The following is a 14,434-nucleotide window of genomic DNA, read 5'->3' as shown; positions in this document are numbered from 1 at the left end:
CGGGATGAAATGTTCCTTCCTGTGCCAGTTGGATCTGATATCTGAACCAAGGGCTGGGCTGAAAGTTTTGGAAGAACACTCTGGTGATGTAGAGGTAGTCCTGCAGCTGCTAAATGTCTTGGTTTGTTTGTGTTGCTCAAAAGCTCCTGTTCATCATTACAAAATTAAGGGGCAGAGAAGCCAGTGGCTACACATCCCACAAAAATTTTCCTTATGCCTTTCATGTTGAACATCTCTGATCTTAACAAGCAAGATTCTCAGAGATTGTGCGAATCTGGCACCAGCCAGCTGGAATGATGATTTAACAACACGTGCATTTTACATAGGAAATGGGGAGCTGCAGTTGAAAGTATCAGGCCTTTCCGAATGCAGTCGGATGCATTCAATGAGAACAAAAGGAAGTTTTTTGTCCAGCTTTGCAGGGTGTAGAGGAAAGCTGTGAACCTTTCCACCCAAGAGCCACATTTACTCTATATCTGCACAAAGCAGAGGGCCAAACTGGTTTAACAGAAGCAAGTGTAGAGTCTTGCATCTGAGGAGGAATAATTGCATGCACCAGTACAGGTTGGGGGATGAGCTGCTGGAGGGGAGCTCTGCGGAGAGGGACCTGGGTGTCCTGGTGGGCGACAGGTTGGCCATGAGCCAGCAGTGTGCCCTTGTGGCCAAGAGGGTCAATGGCATCCTGGGGTGCATTAAAAAGAGCGTGGCCAGCAGGTCGAGGGAGGTGATCCTCCCCCTCTGCTCTGCCCTGGTGAGGCCTCATCTGGAGTACTGCGTCCAGTTCTGGGCTCCCCAGTACAAAAAAGACAGGGATCTCTTGGAAAGAGTCCAGCGGAGGGCCATAAAGATGGTGAAGGGCCTGGAGCATCTCTGCTATGAGGAAAGGCTGAGTGAACTGGGTCTGTTCAGCCTTGAGAAAAGAAGACTGAGAGGGGATCTGATCCAGGTCTATAAATATCTAAGGTGTGGGGGGCAGAATGGCGAGGCTGGACTGTTTTCAGTGGTGAGTGGAGACAGGACAAGGGGAAACGGCTGGAAACTGCAGCATAGGAAGTTCCGCACAAATGTGCGCAAGAACTTCTTTACGGTGAGGGTGACGGAGCACTGGAACAGGCTGCCCAGGGAGGTGGTGGAGTCTCCTTCTCTGGAGATGTTCCAGACCTGCCTGGATGCCGACCTGTGCGACCTGCTGTAGGGAACCTGCTTTGGCAGGGGGGTTGGACTCGATGATCTCTGGAGGTCCCTTCCAACCCCTACAATTCTGTGATTCAATTCTGTGATTTTAAAAGTATTGTCGTGCCAAGCACCAGACCGGGAAAGGCTGGTAATGGAGTTTCAAGGCTGAGCCAACACACGGCCACGCTCAGGTCCTTCTGACAGACTGCTGTTTTCTCCCTTTGCAGACACAGGCCACCAGACCCGCTCGGTCTCCAGCCGTCCCTACTACAGCTTGCCCAACAGCAGCCATGAGCGCCGCTCAGTGCTCACCGTCACGGAGCCGCTGCGCTTCCACTCCCACGCCAAGGGCAAAAACGTGCGGCTGGACGCCCATTCCCGACGGGCCACGCGGAGGAACAGCTTCTGTAACGGGCTCACCTTCACCAACCGGCCCATCCACGTCTACGAGAAGGTGCGGCTGAAGCTGGTGGCTGTGCACCATGGCTGGAGCGGGGCCCTGCGCTTCGGCTTCACCATCCACGACCCGTCGCAGATGAGCTCTGACGACATACCAAAGTACGCCTGCCCGGACCTGGTGACCCGGCCCGGCTACTGGGCCAAAGCCCTGCCAGAAAGGTTTGCTGTCAGGGACAATGTCTTGGCCTTCTGGGTTGACCGTCACGGGAGAGTCTTCTACAGTATTAATGACGAGGAGCCGATATTGTTTCACTGTGGTATTAAAGTCTCCGGTCCTCTCTGGGCACTCATAGATGTCTATGGAATTACCCACGAAGTGCAAATACTAGGTAAGTGTGTCTTTGGCCCTTGGCTTGCTCTTCTGCTTGCTCTTTCCACAGCATCATCTTCGTGGAAAACAAATGCCTGGTTTATCTGGTTGATTACTTCTGTGGGACACTTAAGAACAACTAATTTCTGATCGGTTTTGTTCATCAAATTAATGATTTTTCTTTTGGTGTGGGATGCAGAAAACAGGACATTTCAGAGAAATCAGTCATGGAAAGTCCTAAGAATCATAGAATCACAGGATGTGGTGGGTTGGAAAGGAGCTCAAAGAACACCCATTTCCAGCCCCTGCCCTGGGCTGGTTGCCTCTCACCAGATCAGTCTGTGCAGGACCCGATCCCACCTGGCCTTGGGCACCTCCAGGGATGGTGCACCACAGCCCTGGGCAGCAGTGCCAGTGCCTCACCACCCTCTGACCCCTAATCTAAATCTCCATTGTACATCACAGCAGCCATGTGATGGGCTAGATGTAAATCTTTACATGTAGCTTTCTTCAGCTTGTACGGAGCTAGATGTGCTACTATGATTTGGAAAAACATGGTGCTGCTTTACAGCCAGGTCCCAGCTGCAGGCTGCAAAATGGTTAGTCTAGGGGCAGGCAGCTCTGACAGATTCTTCAGAATGGTACCAATTATTTTACAGCTGAGAAAGTTACGCATAAACAACACTTTGCCCTTGCCTGCTCTGTCTCAAATGTGTAATTAAACCTTTCCAGTAGCTTATCTTGCAATTGCAACCATGACACTCTCCAGCCTCTGGTGCTCATCAAAGAGGTGAGGAGGTGTTTGCTGTTCTGCCCAATGCAGCTGCTTCACCAGAGCAGCCCTTCTTCCTCAGTAGGTTATAGTTAGACAAATAAAATGCTGCTTATTTCTGCTTTCACTCCATCCTGCCTGTGGAGGCAGAGTGCACAGTAAAAGCCTGTGCCAGGGGCACCTGTGCTCTGCTTTGGTTTGGATCAGGATGCCAAGCCCCATAAACTGTCCCAGACATCAGGGTGATGCTGAGCCATTGGGCACCAGAAGATGCATCTTCCTCCCTCCAGATGTGGTGGTGTCTTAGCAGACCTGTTCATCTCTCTGACTCCTCCTCCCCAAATCCTGAAAGTTGAGAAAGCTGTGAAATGCAGCCAGCATACAGATGCATAAAATGTATCTTTCAGCATCATGAAGCTTAGATGTGACTTGCAGCTCTGGGGAAGCATTTCATGCCACCTCAGGTGGCATGGAGAAGGAAGACAACTCCTGAACCTCCTCAAATCCTGAAATCCCCCCTGGGCCTGGCATGGCCAAGGTGAAGAAATGATTTAAGAGTCATCATCCTGACCTGACCTTTGCTGTAAAAGGGGAAAACAACTCTTATTGTAAAAAATCTTCTTTCTGACATCAGCAGCAAGGAGCTATCATACAAACTCTTGTAGTGGAAATACTGAGTCATGGCCTGAAGCAGTGATTGAGCACCTGGTGGGAAGGCAGGGCCAACCCAGTGGAGCTCAGGTGCATGCAATGCAGCTGAATGACCAGAAGGGATGGAGCCAGCAATCCCAGACCTCATTTAAGGGTTGGCAGTGGAGGTGAGGGCATCTCTTGTTGGAGATCCCTGCCTACCTGAGGCCTTCTGAAGGTAAGCAGCTGTTTTCCTGTATTTCTGTGTCCATGGCTGCTGCATCTGAGTTCATTCTTATTTGCTGTAGCTGAAGACTTTGCCACCATGCTATTATTGTGGTACTTTCCATCACATTCTAGTGTTGTGATTCAAAGTCTCTGTAGTGCTGTACCCTGAGGTATGAGGCTTGAAATGCTTTTGTAGAATGACCTCTCTTAGACACACCAGTGCCTACATATGTCATTGTCATAAGGTAACAAGACGTGCAAAATAAATACACGCTGATTCCTCCACTCCTTCACCCATCACTGTGTTGCAGACTTGGCTTGCGAAAGACTTTTGGATACTGGGATGTTGAGGTATTTCTTCCTTTAAAAAGTATTCTCAAAGGTATTAGACATAAGAAAGCTGGAGGACCATGCTAGTTTGCAGCTTCTCCTGGCTCACCAGTACAAGGAGCTCCCAGATTAGATGAGTATTTCACAACACCTCAGCTGGTGCCAAAATGCAGCTGTTCTGCTTGCTGCCTGCTCCCCATGAGTGCTCTGTTTGCCAGCAGTTGACCTCTATCTAATTTTTCCATTGTTTTTCTATTCGGAGGAACAGAACTCAGGTCATCCATAGGCTGGAATAACAACACAAGTAGTGGTAAAAGTAGCCAACTGTTTCTGATGCCCCTTGTTGCTGGGTTTATCTCACAGATAGCATGTTTGCAGAGACCACTGCACGTCTCAACACCGCCCGTCTCAGCTCTTGCCTTCCCCAGAGCAACCACGACTCGGCCAACTTCAATAACAACGAACTGGAGAATAATCAAGTGGTGGCCAAAATAGCAAACCTAAACCTGAGCCGGGTGCCGGGACTTGTGACAGACAACCACATCATCCCCTGCTGCCCCAACCGGCGGCTGCGTGTGCAGGGGGTCCCGGCCTTCCTGGACACAGACCTGCGATTTCACCCCACCCATGGACCTGACATCACCTTTTCCCAGGACCGGATGGTCGCCTGCACCAACTGGCAAGAGAGCAATAGGACTTTGGTGTTTTCTGACCGCCCTTTGCACGTCGGCGAGAGCCTGTTTGTGGAAGTGGGACACCTTGGCTTGCCATACTACGGGGCCCTCTCGTTTGGCATCACTTCTTGTGATCCGAGTACTTTAAGGACAAACGAGCTCCCAGCAGATCCGGACTCTCTCCTGGACCGCAAAGAGTACTGGGTGGTGTTCCGGGCCTTCCCGGTCTTCAGCGGAGGTGACATCCTCAATTTCACGGTCTTGCCAAACGGCGAGGTGCACCATGGGGTGAATGGAGCAAGCCGCGGCATGCTGATGTGCGTGGATACCTCGCAGTCTCTCTGGGTGTTTTTTACAATCCATGGTGTAATCAACCAGCTCAAAATACTGGGTAAGTTATTGAAGGGCAGAATAACAGGGAGCACCTGATTGGTAAAAGAGAGCTATGGGCTGTCGTCACCTGCCTGTGTAAGGTGATCAGTGATGAGCATATGCAGCTCCTGACCCAACCTTGTGCTGCTGAGCAGGAGGGAGCAACTCATGGCAGCTGTCACTGCCAGAGATGCCTTTGTGAACCTTCCAGGAAGGGCTGAGATCTAAGAGGTAAAATGAACAGCATGTAAGGAAGCCAGGAGAGCTGTGTGTGCATCTGGCTAGTTTTCAGAGTTGTGTGTAAAGAAGATTCTTTATAAGCCCATGGTTCCAGCCAACAGGTGTTGGATTCCTGCCTTTGTTAAGAGCAGTGGGTTTTGTGAGGGCAGCTCTGGTGCTGTGGGTTGGTATCAGCTCACCATGGGGCTCAGCTCTGTGTGTCCATGTGTCCCTCTGTCCCAAGGGGGCTGAGTCCTCTCCTGTACTTGCAGGCACTGTGCAGTCCAGCCCAGTGACCGTCTCACCCTCAGGGTCCCCCGGTGGCTCACAGTACGACAGCGACTCTGACATGGCCTTCAGTGTCAACAGGTCATCGTCTGCCTCGGAGTCTTCGCTTGGTAAGGAGGGCTTAGCGCAGGGTTGCCGGGTGGGCAGCACAGTGGGGTTGTGGATACTGGCTGGTGAAGGATGCTGGGCCATGGGTGGGGAAGGCTATAGAAAGAAGGGCCTAAAATATAGACCTGGGAATGGTCACAGAATCATTGAGGTAGGAAAACACCACTGAGATCATCTAGTCCAACCGTCGATCCATCACTCATACCCACATGTTGTATAATATCAAGTGTGCACACTTGTGACTGAATGACCTTGTTGTTCTTCCTTCTTCCAGTGACTGCTCCCAGCTCTCCCCTGAGCCCCCCCGTCTCTCCCGTCTTCCCCCCTCCGGAGCCATCCAGCAGCAAGAACGGGGAATGCACCGTCTGCTTTGACAGCGAGGTGGACACGGTGATCTATACCTGTGGACACATGTGCCTCTGCAACACCTGTGGTCTTAAGCTGAAGAAGCAGCTCAACGCCTGCTGCCCCATCTGCCGACGGGTCATCAAAGATGTTATTAAGATTTACCGCCCGTAGCGCCCGGCTTGGGCTTGGGAAGGGAGACCGCCGCTAGCAGTAACCATGCCTTTCCGTCCCTGCTTATGGGTTATCGTGCTGGTCAGTTGTAATCAAGTGGCTCGTTATCTGTGTTTCCTTATTTGATTGGTAGGGCATAATTCAGGGATCAAATTGAGATAAGGATCACATGGGGCAGTGCTGCTGGGCTGTGTGCCCACAGAGTGAATTGCGGTAGGAATCCGACCCAGCTGCAGATGGGAAATTCCCTGTGCCAAGCTTTTTTATCCTCCAGAGGATGAGGCTGATGTGATGTGGGTTGGGAGGGAATGCCGCTGTTCGCTGGGTGCTGCTGGATTGCCCAGCCCCAGAGCTCAGACAACTCTGTGCTGCTGGTGCTGTGGTGGAGCAAAATTAGAATGTGGCCGAGTGGGAGGGTTTGGAGTGGACAAAATTGATATGAAAATTTAATACCCATCCATTTAAGGGGAGCAAGCAAAGGCCAAAATAGTAGCACAACTAGACTGTCATTTGTTTGGGTTTTGAGCAGGCTGCTGGGGCATGTGGAGGAGCTGCTTCCTTTGGCTTGGCTGCAGCAGCTCTTGCTTTTTTTGGTGGAACAGGGCCCAGGTTTTGCTCTGCTCCTCCCACCATGGGGCAATTGCGGTCTCATAGGGACCTGCTTGGCTCATGTCTCTTATCCTTCCCCAGTCCCTGTGGGCTCACCTTCTTTCTGGGCACTGTGCCATTTTTCTTCTGCCTCTCTGGATTTCCCAGCACAGCTCCCACTGCCCACACACTGGCTGCCAGGAGAGGCTTCAGCCACAGGCAAGAACTCATTGGGATGAATAGGGATCAAACTTGGCTTTGCAGGGGAGGTGGAAGGAAAGGCTCTGAGGCTATTATTAGACTTAAAAGGTAAATGGATTTCAGCTGTGGTGTTAGACAGCCATGAGCAGCAGCAATCTAGAGGAGGAGGGAAGTGTATGGGCAGGCAGTGGGTCTGTGCAGGGCTTGGTGTCCTCCCTGATGCTCCCACAGGAGCTCCCCTATCCTTTGTCCCCCTGCAGGCTTCCTCCCACACAAGACTCAGGCCTGGCTGCATTTCATGATGCAAACCAGAGGCTGAAAGAGGGGCTGATGTCATTCTAGCTCAATGATTGTGTGCCACCAAGTGAGTAAGAAAGGTGCAGTTACCACATTTCAATCCAAAAATGGAGAAAAGCAACCCATGTGCTGCAGGGCCGCTGAGTGCAGAGGGATGCTCCTGTCCCTCCATGCCATGGGTGTGCTGCTGACTCTCTGCTGCTACTGCTGTTGGTGGCCTGGCCATGCTGCCCAGCGGGGGCTTGGGGCTGCTCTCTCTCCCCCTGGGGGCAGTGAGCTGTCCTACATACACCCAACAGGCAGGGCATAGAGAAAACTTTTTTTTGTTTTAAAACTTAAAGAGCTAATGAGCATTTCAATTAAGTGTATAGATGAGAGGCTGCTTTAAAATGGGATTTCTCAGCCACTGTCCTGCTTCATCGACACGAGTGCCTGCTGGTATTGCAGAGCCCTTTTGGGAAACGTGGCTCATCCCTGCCTGTACAGCACCACCGTTGCATAATCAAGAGGCCAAGGTGTTTTCCAGTAGCTGAAGTGTTGCAGTGATGACCTCAAGGCTGCCTGCCTGCACAGTTGGGGCTGTTGGGTGACACCTGGCCAGGTGGGCTGCCCTGTGCCCTTGCTGTGCATGGGCTGCAGGGGGAACTCTTAGCAGGAGGAGGAGCTCAAGGAAAGCTGAATTCACAGCAAATGATGCTGGCTGGGATCACACTGGACTAACAGATGCCACTGGCTGTCCCCACACTCCCTGTTGCAGGGACTGCCTGCTCTGTTTGGAGCTGGCATTCAGCTGCAATGATGCATGTAGCCCATTTGCTTGGCTGGCACCTCAGGTCCTCAACAAGCAGGGCTGACTGCACACCTGGTTCATTTTTTGGTGCAGCTCTTATATTTTAAGCCAGCAAGGAGAAATGGCAAAAATTACCAGCTGAGCAGGTTGCAGAGGGGTGGTTTTTGCTGCTGCAGCTGCAATTGATTTCCAGGAGGGCACCACCAGCAAGCAGTGAGCCGCTGGGGGGAATGAGTAGAGCCAGCACCCAGCACAGGGGGTAACAGGCAGCAGTGGGGGCTTTCCCTGCCAGAGAGCAACAGGGATTTTTTGAAAACAGTGGCAGAGGCCCCTCAAAGAGTTGCAGGAAAAGGCAGCCTTTAACAGATTTAATCGTTAGTACTCGTATTGCTATTTTTTTTAAACAGTCCGATGATACATGATTTGTACAGAAGAGCTGTTTGTGCCTTATCAGGGTGTCTGTGCACTTTTTATCCTTTTTAAAAACAACTTTTAAAATAAAACGGGGAGAACATAACACAGATCAATGGTAGTGTTGTAGAGTTTTGTGTTCACCAAGAAGCCTGCTTTGTATTTATATATATATATATGTGTGTGTATGAAGTTACATATATATACATATATATATATAGTAGCAAAATAGTGTTAATTTCCATTGATATTTTTTTTCCCTCTGCTCCTATTGAGTTCATTTTCTTTCTTAGAAAGAGGAAGAGAGGGGGAAAAAACAGCAGAGTGAGGGGAACCCCTTTCCTTTCCCCTTCTGAGGCAGTTACTCTTGCTTCCTTTATGATTCAGTCCTGTGATCTGCACAACATGCTGAAGCTGACTCAGATGTTGGACCTCTGCATTGAGCTTCTCAAGCAACTCATTGGGACTGGGGTGGGGGGGGGACGCACGGGGGGGGAGCTGCACCTCTACATGTCAATACTCTGTAGCCTTGTGATCAGTGCCGTGTGTGTTTTATTTTTGTCCATTTACCTGTTTTACATTAATATAATTTTACTCGTTTATGAAACAAATAAAACTTTGGCAAGTACAGAGGGCTGCCTCGCATTTCAAACTGTAGAGAAGTTGGCAGATCACTGCAGTTATCAGCTCAGTGCACCTTAAGCCCAGGGGCAGATCCTGCTGCAGCCACACCAATAGGGCTGCACACTGGGCTGCTGGGGCTTCTTGCTCTTTCCTTCTGTTCTTTAGGTTTTGCAGAGCTGCTCTGTATTTAACAGAGAGGCACAGGAGCATGCACTGTAGCTGTTCGTATCCTGTGGCAGCTGCAGGCAGACAGCAGGCCAGCAGCCTCTGATGTGGTTTGCAGCAGAGTGGGTCAATTCATTCATAACTGTGTGCTGGCAAGGGCATAGCCACACTGAACTGTCTGCATTCCAACTCCTATGAGTTGCAGGTGGTGAAGGAAGCTGATGATGGCTATGGGTGCCTGAATGCTTCTTCATAGCCTGTGCTGCCCAGTCTTATCTGCAGAGGGGGGCTGATGCCTGTGAGATGCCAGCAGGCTCTTGCTGCAAGTTTCAGAGCTTGCACCACACCTGTGTGATTCCTGGGGAGGGCATCCAGGGCCCCTGCCTTTTCCTATCCTCTGTACTTGCCTCATCCTGTAGTGACAGCCTGCCCCAAGGCCCCTTGACCAAGCACAGCATGTGCACAATGCCAGAAGGCATTTTCCTTACCATTCATACGGCCACATACACACACTGCCCCCATAGCATTCGGGTGTGAGGATGGTGAAACAAAAGCCTGTGCTCAGGCTCCTGGATGTCACCACCCTTGCCCTGTCCTTACACCTACAGGACATGGTGCGCAGTGCCCAGAGCAGTCCCTATGCAGAGCTGGGGCCCAGGAACAGCACAGACACACACCAGGCAGAGACGGGGTCACAGGGGTGCTTGAAACCAGTCAAGCAGTTTCTTTTTATTTCTTAAAAAAAGAAAAAAAATAAAATAAAAAAAATTAAAATTGAAAAAACAAAACAAAACAAACCCCAAACTTCCAAACCCCACTGAATGAAAAAAAATAAAAATAAAAAAATCAACAACAACAAAAAAACCAACCCACGAAACCCAACCCCTAATGGTGAACGTATAGATACGGCACTTACACAGCTACATCTATCTTCCGCTGCCACCCCCACCCGCCCACAGTAATGCAGATTTATACACGCTTACATCGTACAGCGAGACCTGGGCAGACACAGCGAGTGAGACTGAGCTGGCGCCTCCAGCCCTCTCCCCCAGCTCCCCACATCCCCCCGCTGAGGTGCCTGAGTACCACGGGCCAACCTCCTCCTCCTCACGAGGCAGTCGGGGGCTCAGCACCCACAAGGTAGCGCCAGATGGAAGCACAGAGGGCTGGCACACCTGTGTGGCACCAAACGTGTCGTCAGCACGACGGCACCTTCCTGCTGGGGCTCCTGTGCCGTTGCAGACAGAAGAGCGGCAGCAAGGGGTAAGGGTCCTGCTGCCCCTGTCACACTGAGGATGACACCTCTGTGATGCTGGGAAGATCTTTGGAAACAAAAGACTGATGCTGTCATGTGCTCAACGAGCCCAATACAGTACTTGTGTCAGCAAAATGAAGCAGGACGAGTTCCGAGGCCCAGGCTGGGAGGAAAGCAGAAATAGCCCTCATTTAGGCTAGAAGCAACAGAAAGAAGCAACAGAAAGAGGATTGTTCTTGGTGAGGAACAGTGGGATCAGTGAGGGCGATGACGAGGCAGAGAAAGGGGAGCCATTTCAGGGGTTAGGACATTCAGCACAGAAGGAGCAAGGATCTGCCGTCTTGGGACAAGGGCACACTGCTTTCACCCCACTGTGACTGCCAGCAGCCAGAGGGGATGGGGACCTATGTCCCCCATGGCTCAGCTGGGCTACTTTGCCTTATCTCAGCCTGGCCCCCCTCATTGCCACAGCAAAGGAGTTTTACTGGAGCAGAGAAAAGGCAGCATTTCTTCCCCAACCCCCCGTGCAAGTCTCCAGGGAACACACCAACACCTCCTAATGGGGATCTGTTACTGGGTTAGGTTGCAACCTAAATGAACCTTTGGGCTTCTGGCATTGCTGGAATGGTGAGGGCTTCCCTATAGCTACAGTGGGGCTGGGATGAACCATCACCTTCCCAGTGCAACCCTGCCCAGTTTGCATATACAAAGATGTATCTTTAAGCCCACAATTCCAGCGCAGAAAGCACAGGACAGGGGAAGGCAGAAGGTGCACAGGGGAGGTGGCAGCATGGCTCTGGCGTGCAGACTGTCTTCAATTCCACCAACCTCCAATTAAAAGGAGAACATTTATTGTTTTCAGCAGCCAAACAATGTGGCTGCAGAGCTGCATCTGCAGCACTTCCCCTTGCAATTAGAATAACAAGGGCACATAGGCTTGGTCAACCACAAACCCACCGCAGCAAAGGGCATGAAGCTCTTCTAAAGAAAGAAACGTGGCTCTGAATCTGCAAGAGAAGAAAGTGGCATAAAGAAGAGGCAGCCAAGCAGACCATTTTCATCCTCCCCCTGGGACACACACCACTGCCAGCAGGATCAGGCCCAGCAGGCAGCAGTGTCAGTGTGGAAATAAAACCCGCTCTGTTTGACCCGATGCCCCCAGAGCCAACCAACACACAGGGTGAGCTGAAAGCACTTGTGGAGAGGAGAACAGAAAGCTAGGGTGACAAAGGAGGGAGCACCTGAGCACCAGCCACACCTCACAACTGGATGCGATGAGTAGCTGAGCTCCCACATTCCGGATTGCACTTGATAAGATCAGCACCTACTGGAAGACCCACCTGGCTGCTGCCTGCCAGCCCTGGGAAGCTCAGTGGGTCATGGGAACAGGTGGTCCCCTATTAGTCCAACAGGCAGTGCAGTCTGTGTCAGAAGGGAAACAAAGCATCCTCTTTCCAGGGATTCTGGGGTCATCATGGTCCTCTGTGTGTTGCATAGTATTCTTCAGCTACCGAAGCAAAACACCTCTTGTTGTTTGGCTGTAACATGGCAAGGTACAGTCTGCAGAGAGGACTTGCTGTATGTGTTCATGCGCATTTTTTTCTTTTCTTTTTCCTTCTTTTTTTCCCACCAGGAGGATGTTTAAGTTAACACTTGTCATTGTGGAATGGGGAGAGACCATGGGACTGTCCAATGCATGTGCAGGGGAAAGCAAGGCAGAGCCCAGAGTGCCTCCAGCATATATTCACGTCTGCAAATGCACACAGGGCTATGGGGACAGACTGTTCTGAGCAACAGTCCCCCCCATTTGCCACATCTCTTGTACAACTCTGCTACACACTTGGATTAAGCAATACAACATACAACACTCAATCATGACCCTGAGCCTCACTGAAAAGCAAATCCATCCATGAGGCTACATTTCCTTCACTGATACCAAACCAAGCTGCGTTTCTCTCCCTGGCTGCTGCTGCTTCTTGAATTTCCTGTACAGGTGGCAAAACCCATCTACCAAGGCTCTCCCCAGCATGGAGAACTGTGCTGGCCACTGTACCCCACGTGTAGGGCTGCTATGCCAGGCCAAGAGAGAGCAGGAGCTCGGGGCAGGAGAGGGGCATCAGCTGGAATGTATGGGATTTCAATTATTATTTTTTAAAGCCAGCCTTACGGAAAACTATAAATTAAGACTCTAATTAAATAGGTGGGAGAACAGGGAACCTCCAACCGTGTAAACAGGACAGGCTATGGCTTCTTCCGCAGGTAGTTGGAAGGGATCCAGCCCTCCCAGCAGGGCCCCCCAGTCAGGACCTTGCAGAACCACCAGCCGCTGCTGTTCTTCTCACGCACTTCAAACAAAGTCCCTTCTCTAAAGCTGTTGGTCTCCTCGTCACCCTCAAAATCCGCCACTGCCACGTAGAGAGCTTCCTTGGAGACATCTGGGTTGGAGAAGGGGGCTGACGTCCTCTCCCTTCCTTCCCCTCTCTCCACCACTTTGGATATTACCTTTGGGCCTATGCTGCTTTTTGCTTTGGCTTCGTCTTGGATGGCAGCAGACAGGAAGGGCCTGGCTTTGGGGGGAACCAGCATGGGCCTCCCTGGCAGCGGGGATGCCCTGGCTTCAGGCGCGGGGCCAGCAACAGGAGACGTCGTTTTCTTGGGTGGCGGAGGCCGGCGGGGCGGCACAACCGGGCGCTGCGGTGCGGGCTCTCGGGCAGCCAGGGCAACGGCTGGGCCTGGGGGGCATTTGGGAAGGGCTTTGCTCTCTATGCTTGGTCGCTCCTGAAACCTTCCAGAAGCCTCTGGGGCAACTGCAGGGTTACTGCAGGAGCTTTCGCTGGCGGTGGTGTCCTGCTCAGGGGGCTTCTCTGGGCACTTGGCAGGTCTCAGCTTGCTCCGCAGGCTGCAAATGTCCAGTTTGTCATCAGCTGGAGGAGGGTCAGTCCGAGGGGCTGCGGCGGGTTTGGGCTTGATCTGAGGTCTTGACTTCAAGAAGGGGTTCTGAGTGATTGGTTCAGGCTTGTCCTCTGCAGGCTCAGCTTTTGGCTTGGTTGGCTTGACAATGGGCCGGAGGTTTGGCTTTTTCACCTCCTTGGCTGACACCTTGTGTCCACATTCCAACCCCATTTCATTCTTCAGCTGGAAGAGTTTGCTCTTCTCAGGTTTCAGCTCAGGCTTCTTGCTGTCTTTTGGGGCTGCTGACTGCTTCGGGGGGATCATTGGCAAAATCATGCCTGGAGGCTTGGGGGGAGGCCTCTGCCTCTCCAGCAACTCGCCTTCTGACTTAATGATGGACTCCTTCCTGGGTGGCAGGCTGGGCTTCTCTTCCACATCCCGGTCTGAGATCTCCTCATAGCCACAAGTGAAGGCCAGGTCCCCACTCTCAGTAGCCTCCTTCCCCTTGCAGTCCTTGGCCCACTTCATACCACAGTCCATGCCATTTGGAGGAGCCTCCGGCAGAGGCCTGCATGGTCCTGTTGCTTCCTCTGTGGCACTGCTTTCTGCTGCAGCATCCCCCAGCCGGAGCTGGGCCATCTCACTGGGCAGCGGAGCCAAGAAGTTCGGCCTGGACGCGTTGCTGGTTTTCTTGTATTTATCAATAAACGTAGCAGGGGCCCAGCCTTCCTTCTCCTCAATCTGAATGTACCACCAGCCGCTCAGGTTCTTCTCGATAACCTGCAGGAGGAAAGGAGACCTCAGTCGTGCACTCATGCACTCTGCAAAAAAGGGGATGCTTGGTATCTCTGAAATAACATCATAGTGACACATGAATTTGAGGCTTCTGCCTCCCTAACTTGATATCTAAATACAATATAATCATGTGAAAATCCAGAAAACAACATTTTTCCAACTGCATGTTCAGCTCAGCATGAAAAGCACAAGACTGGTATCCAAAAAGGAGGGAATCCTCCTAAGGGACGTGCATGACTGAGAAATGAAACAGCCACACCAAAGATGCTGCAGCAGACACAGCTGGGATGCTGGGTGCAGGCAGTGGCCACTGTGTGGCACTGTTGGAATG

At 51.6% G+C, this 14,434-nt stretch overlaps 2 protein-coding genes across 5 annotated transcripts in view; one reads left to right on the top strand and one right to left on the bottom strand.

Moving 5' to 3' along the window:
- NEURL1B (neuralized E3 ubiquitin protein ligase 1B) overlaps positions 1–8,833 on the top strand; it is a 79,347-nt gene extending 70,514 nt beyond the window's left edge. For both annotated transcript variants that reach the window (XM_042826546.1, XM_042826545.1), the window contains exons 2-5: positions 1,404–1,964; positions 4,269–4,970; positions 5,443–5,568; positions 5,841–8,833. In XM_042826546.1, coding sequence (XP_042682480.1) covers positions 1,404–1,964; positions 4,269–4,970; positions 5,443–5,568; positions 5,841–6,085 — 1,634 coding nt within the window. In that variant the 3' untranslated portion in view covers positions 6,086–8,833. The remainder of the gene's footprint in view (positions 1–1,403; positions 1,965–4,268; positions 4,971–5,442; positions 5,569–5,840) is intronic.
- A 1,124-nt stretch (positions 8,834–9,957) lies between these two features.
- The window catches only part of SH3PXD2B (SH3 and PX domains 2B), a 65,642-nt gene continuing 61,165 nt past the window's right edge, over positions 9,958–14,434 (bottom strand). For all 3 annotated transcript variants that reach the window (XM_042826122.1, XM_042826123.1, XM_042826124.1), the window contains one exon: positions 9,958–14,088. In XM_042826122.1, coding sequence (XP_042682056.1) covers positions 12,658–14,088 — 1,431 coding nt within the window. In that variant the 3' untranslated portion in view covers positions 9,958–12,657. The remainder of the gene's footprint in view (positions 14,089–14,434) is intronic.

The sequence above is a fragment of the Centrocercus urophasianus genome, unplaced genomic scaffold (genome assembly GCF_019232065.1).
Source record: "Centrocercus urophasianus isolate 14NV4802_14NV808 unplaced genomic scaffold, USGS_Curo_1.0 seq_26, whole genome shotgun sequence".
Lineage (NCBI taxonomy): Eukaryota > Metazoa > Chordata > Aves > Galliformes > Phasianidae > Centrocercus > Centrocercus urophasianus.
Note: the sequence above shows the minus strand (reverse complement) of the source record. Positions and strands in the feature narration are given on the sequence as shown.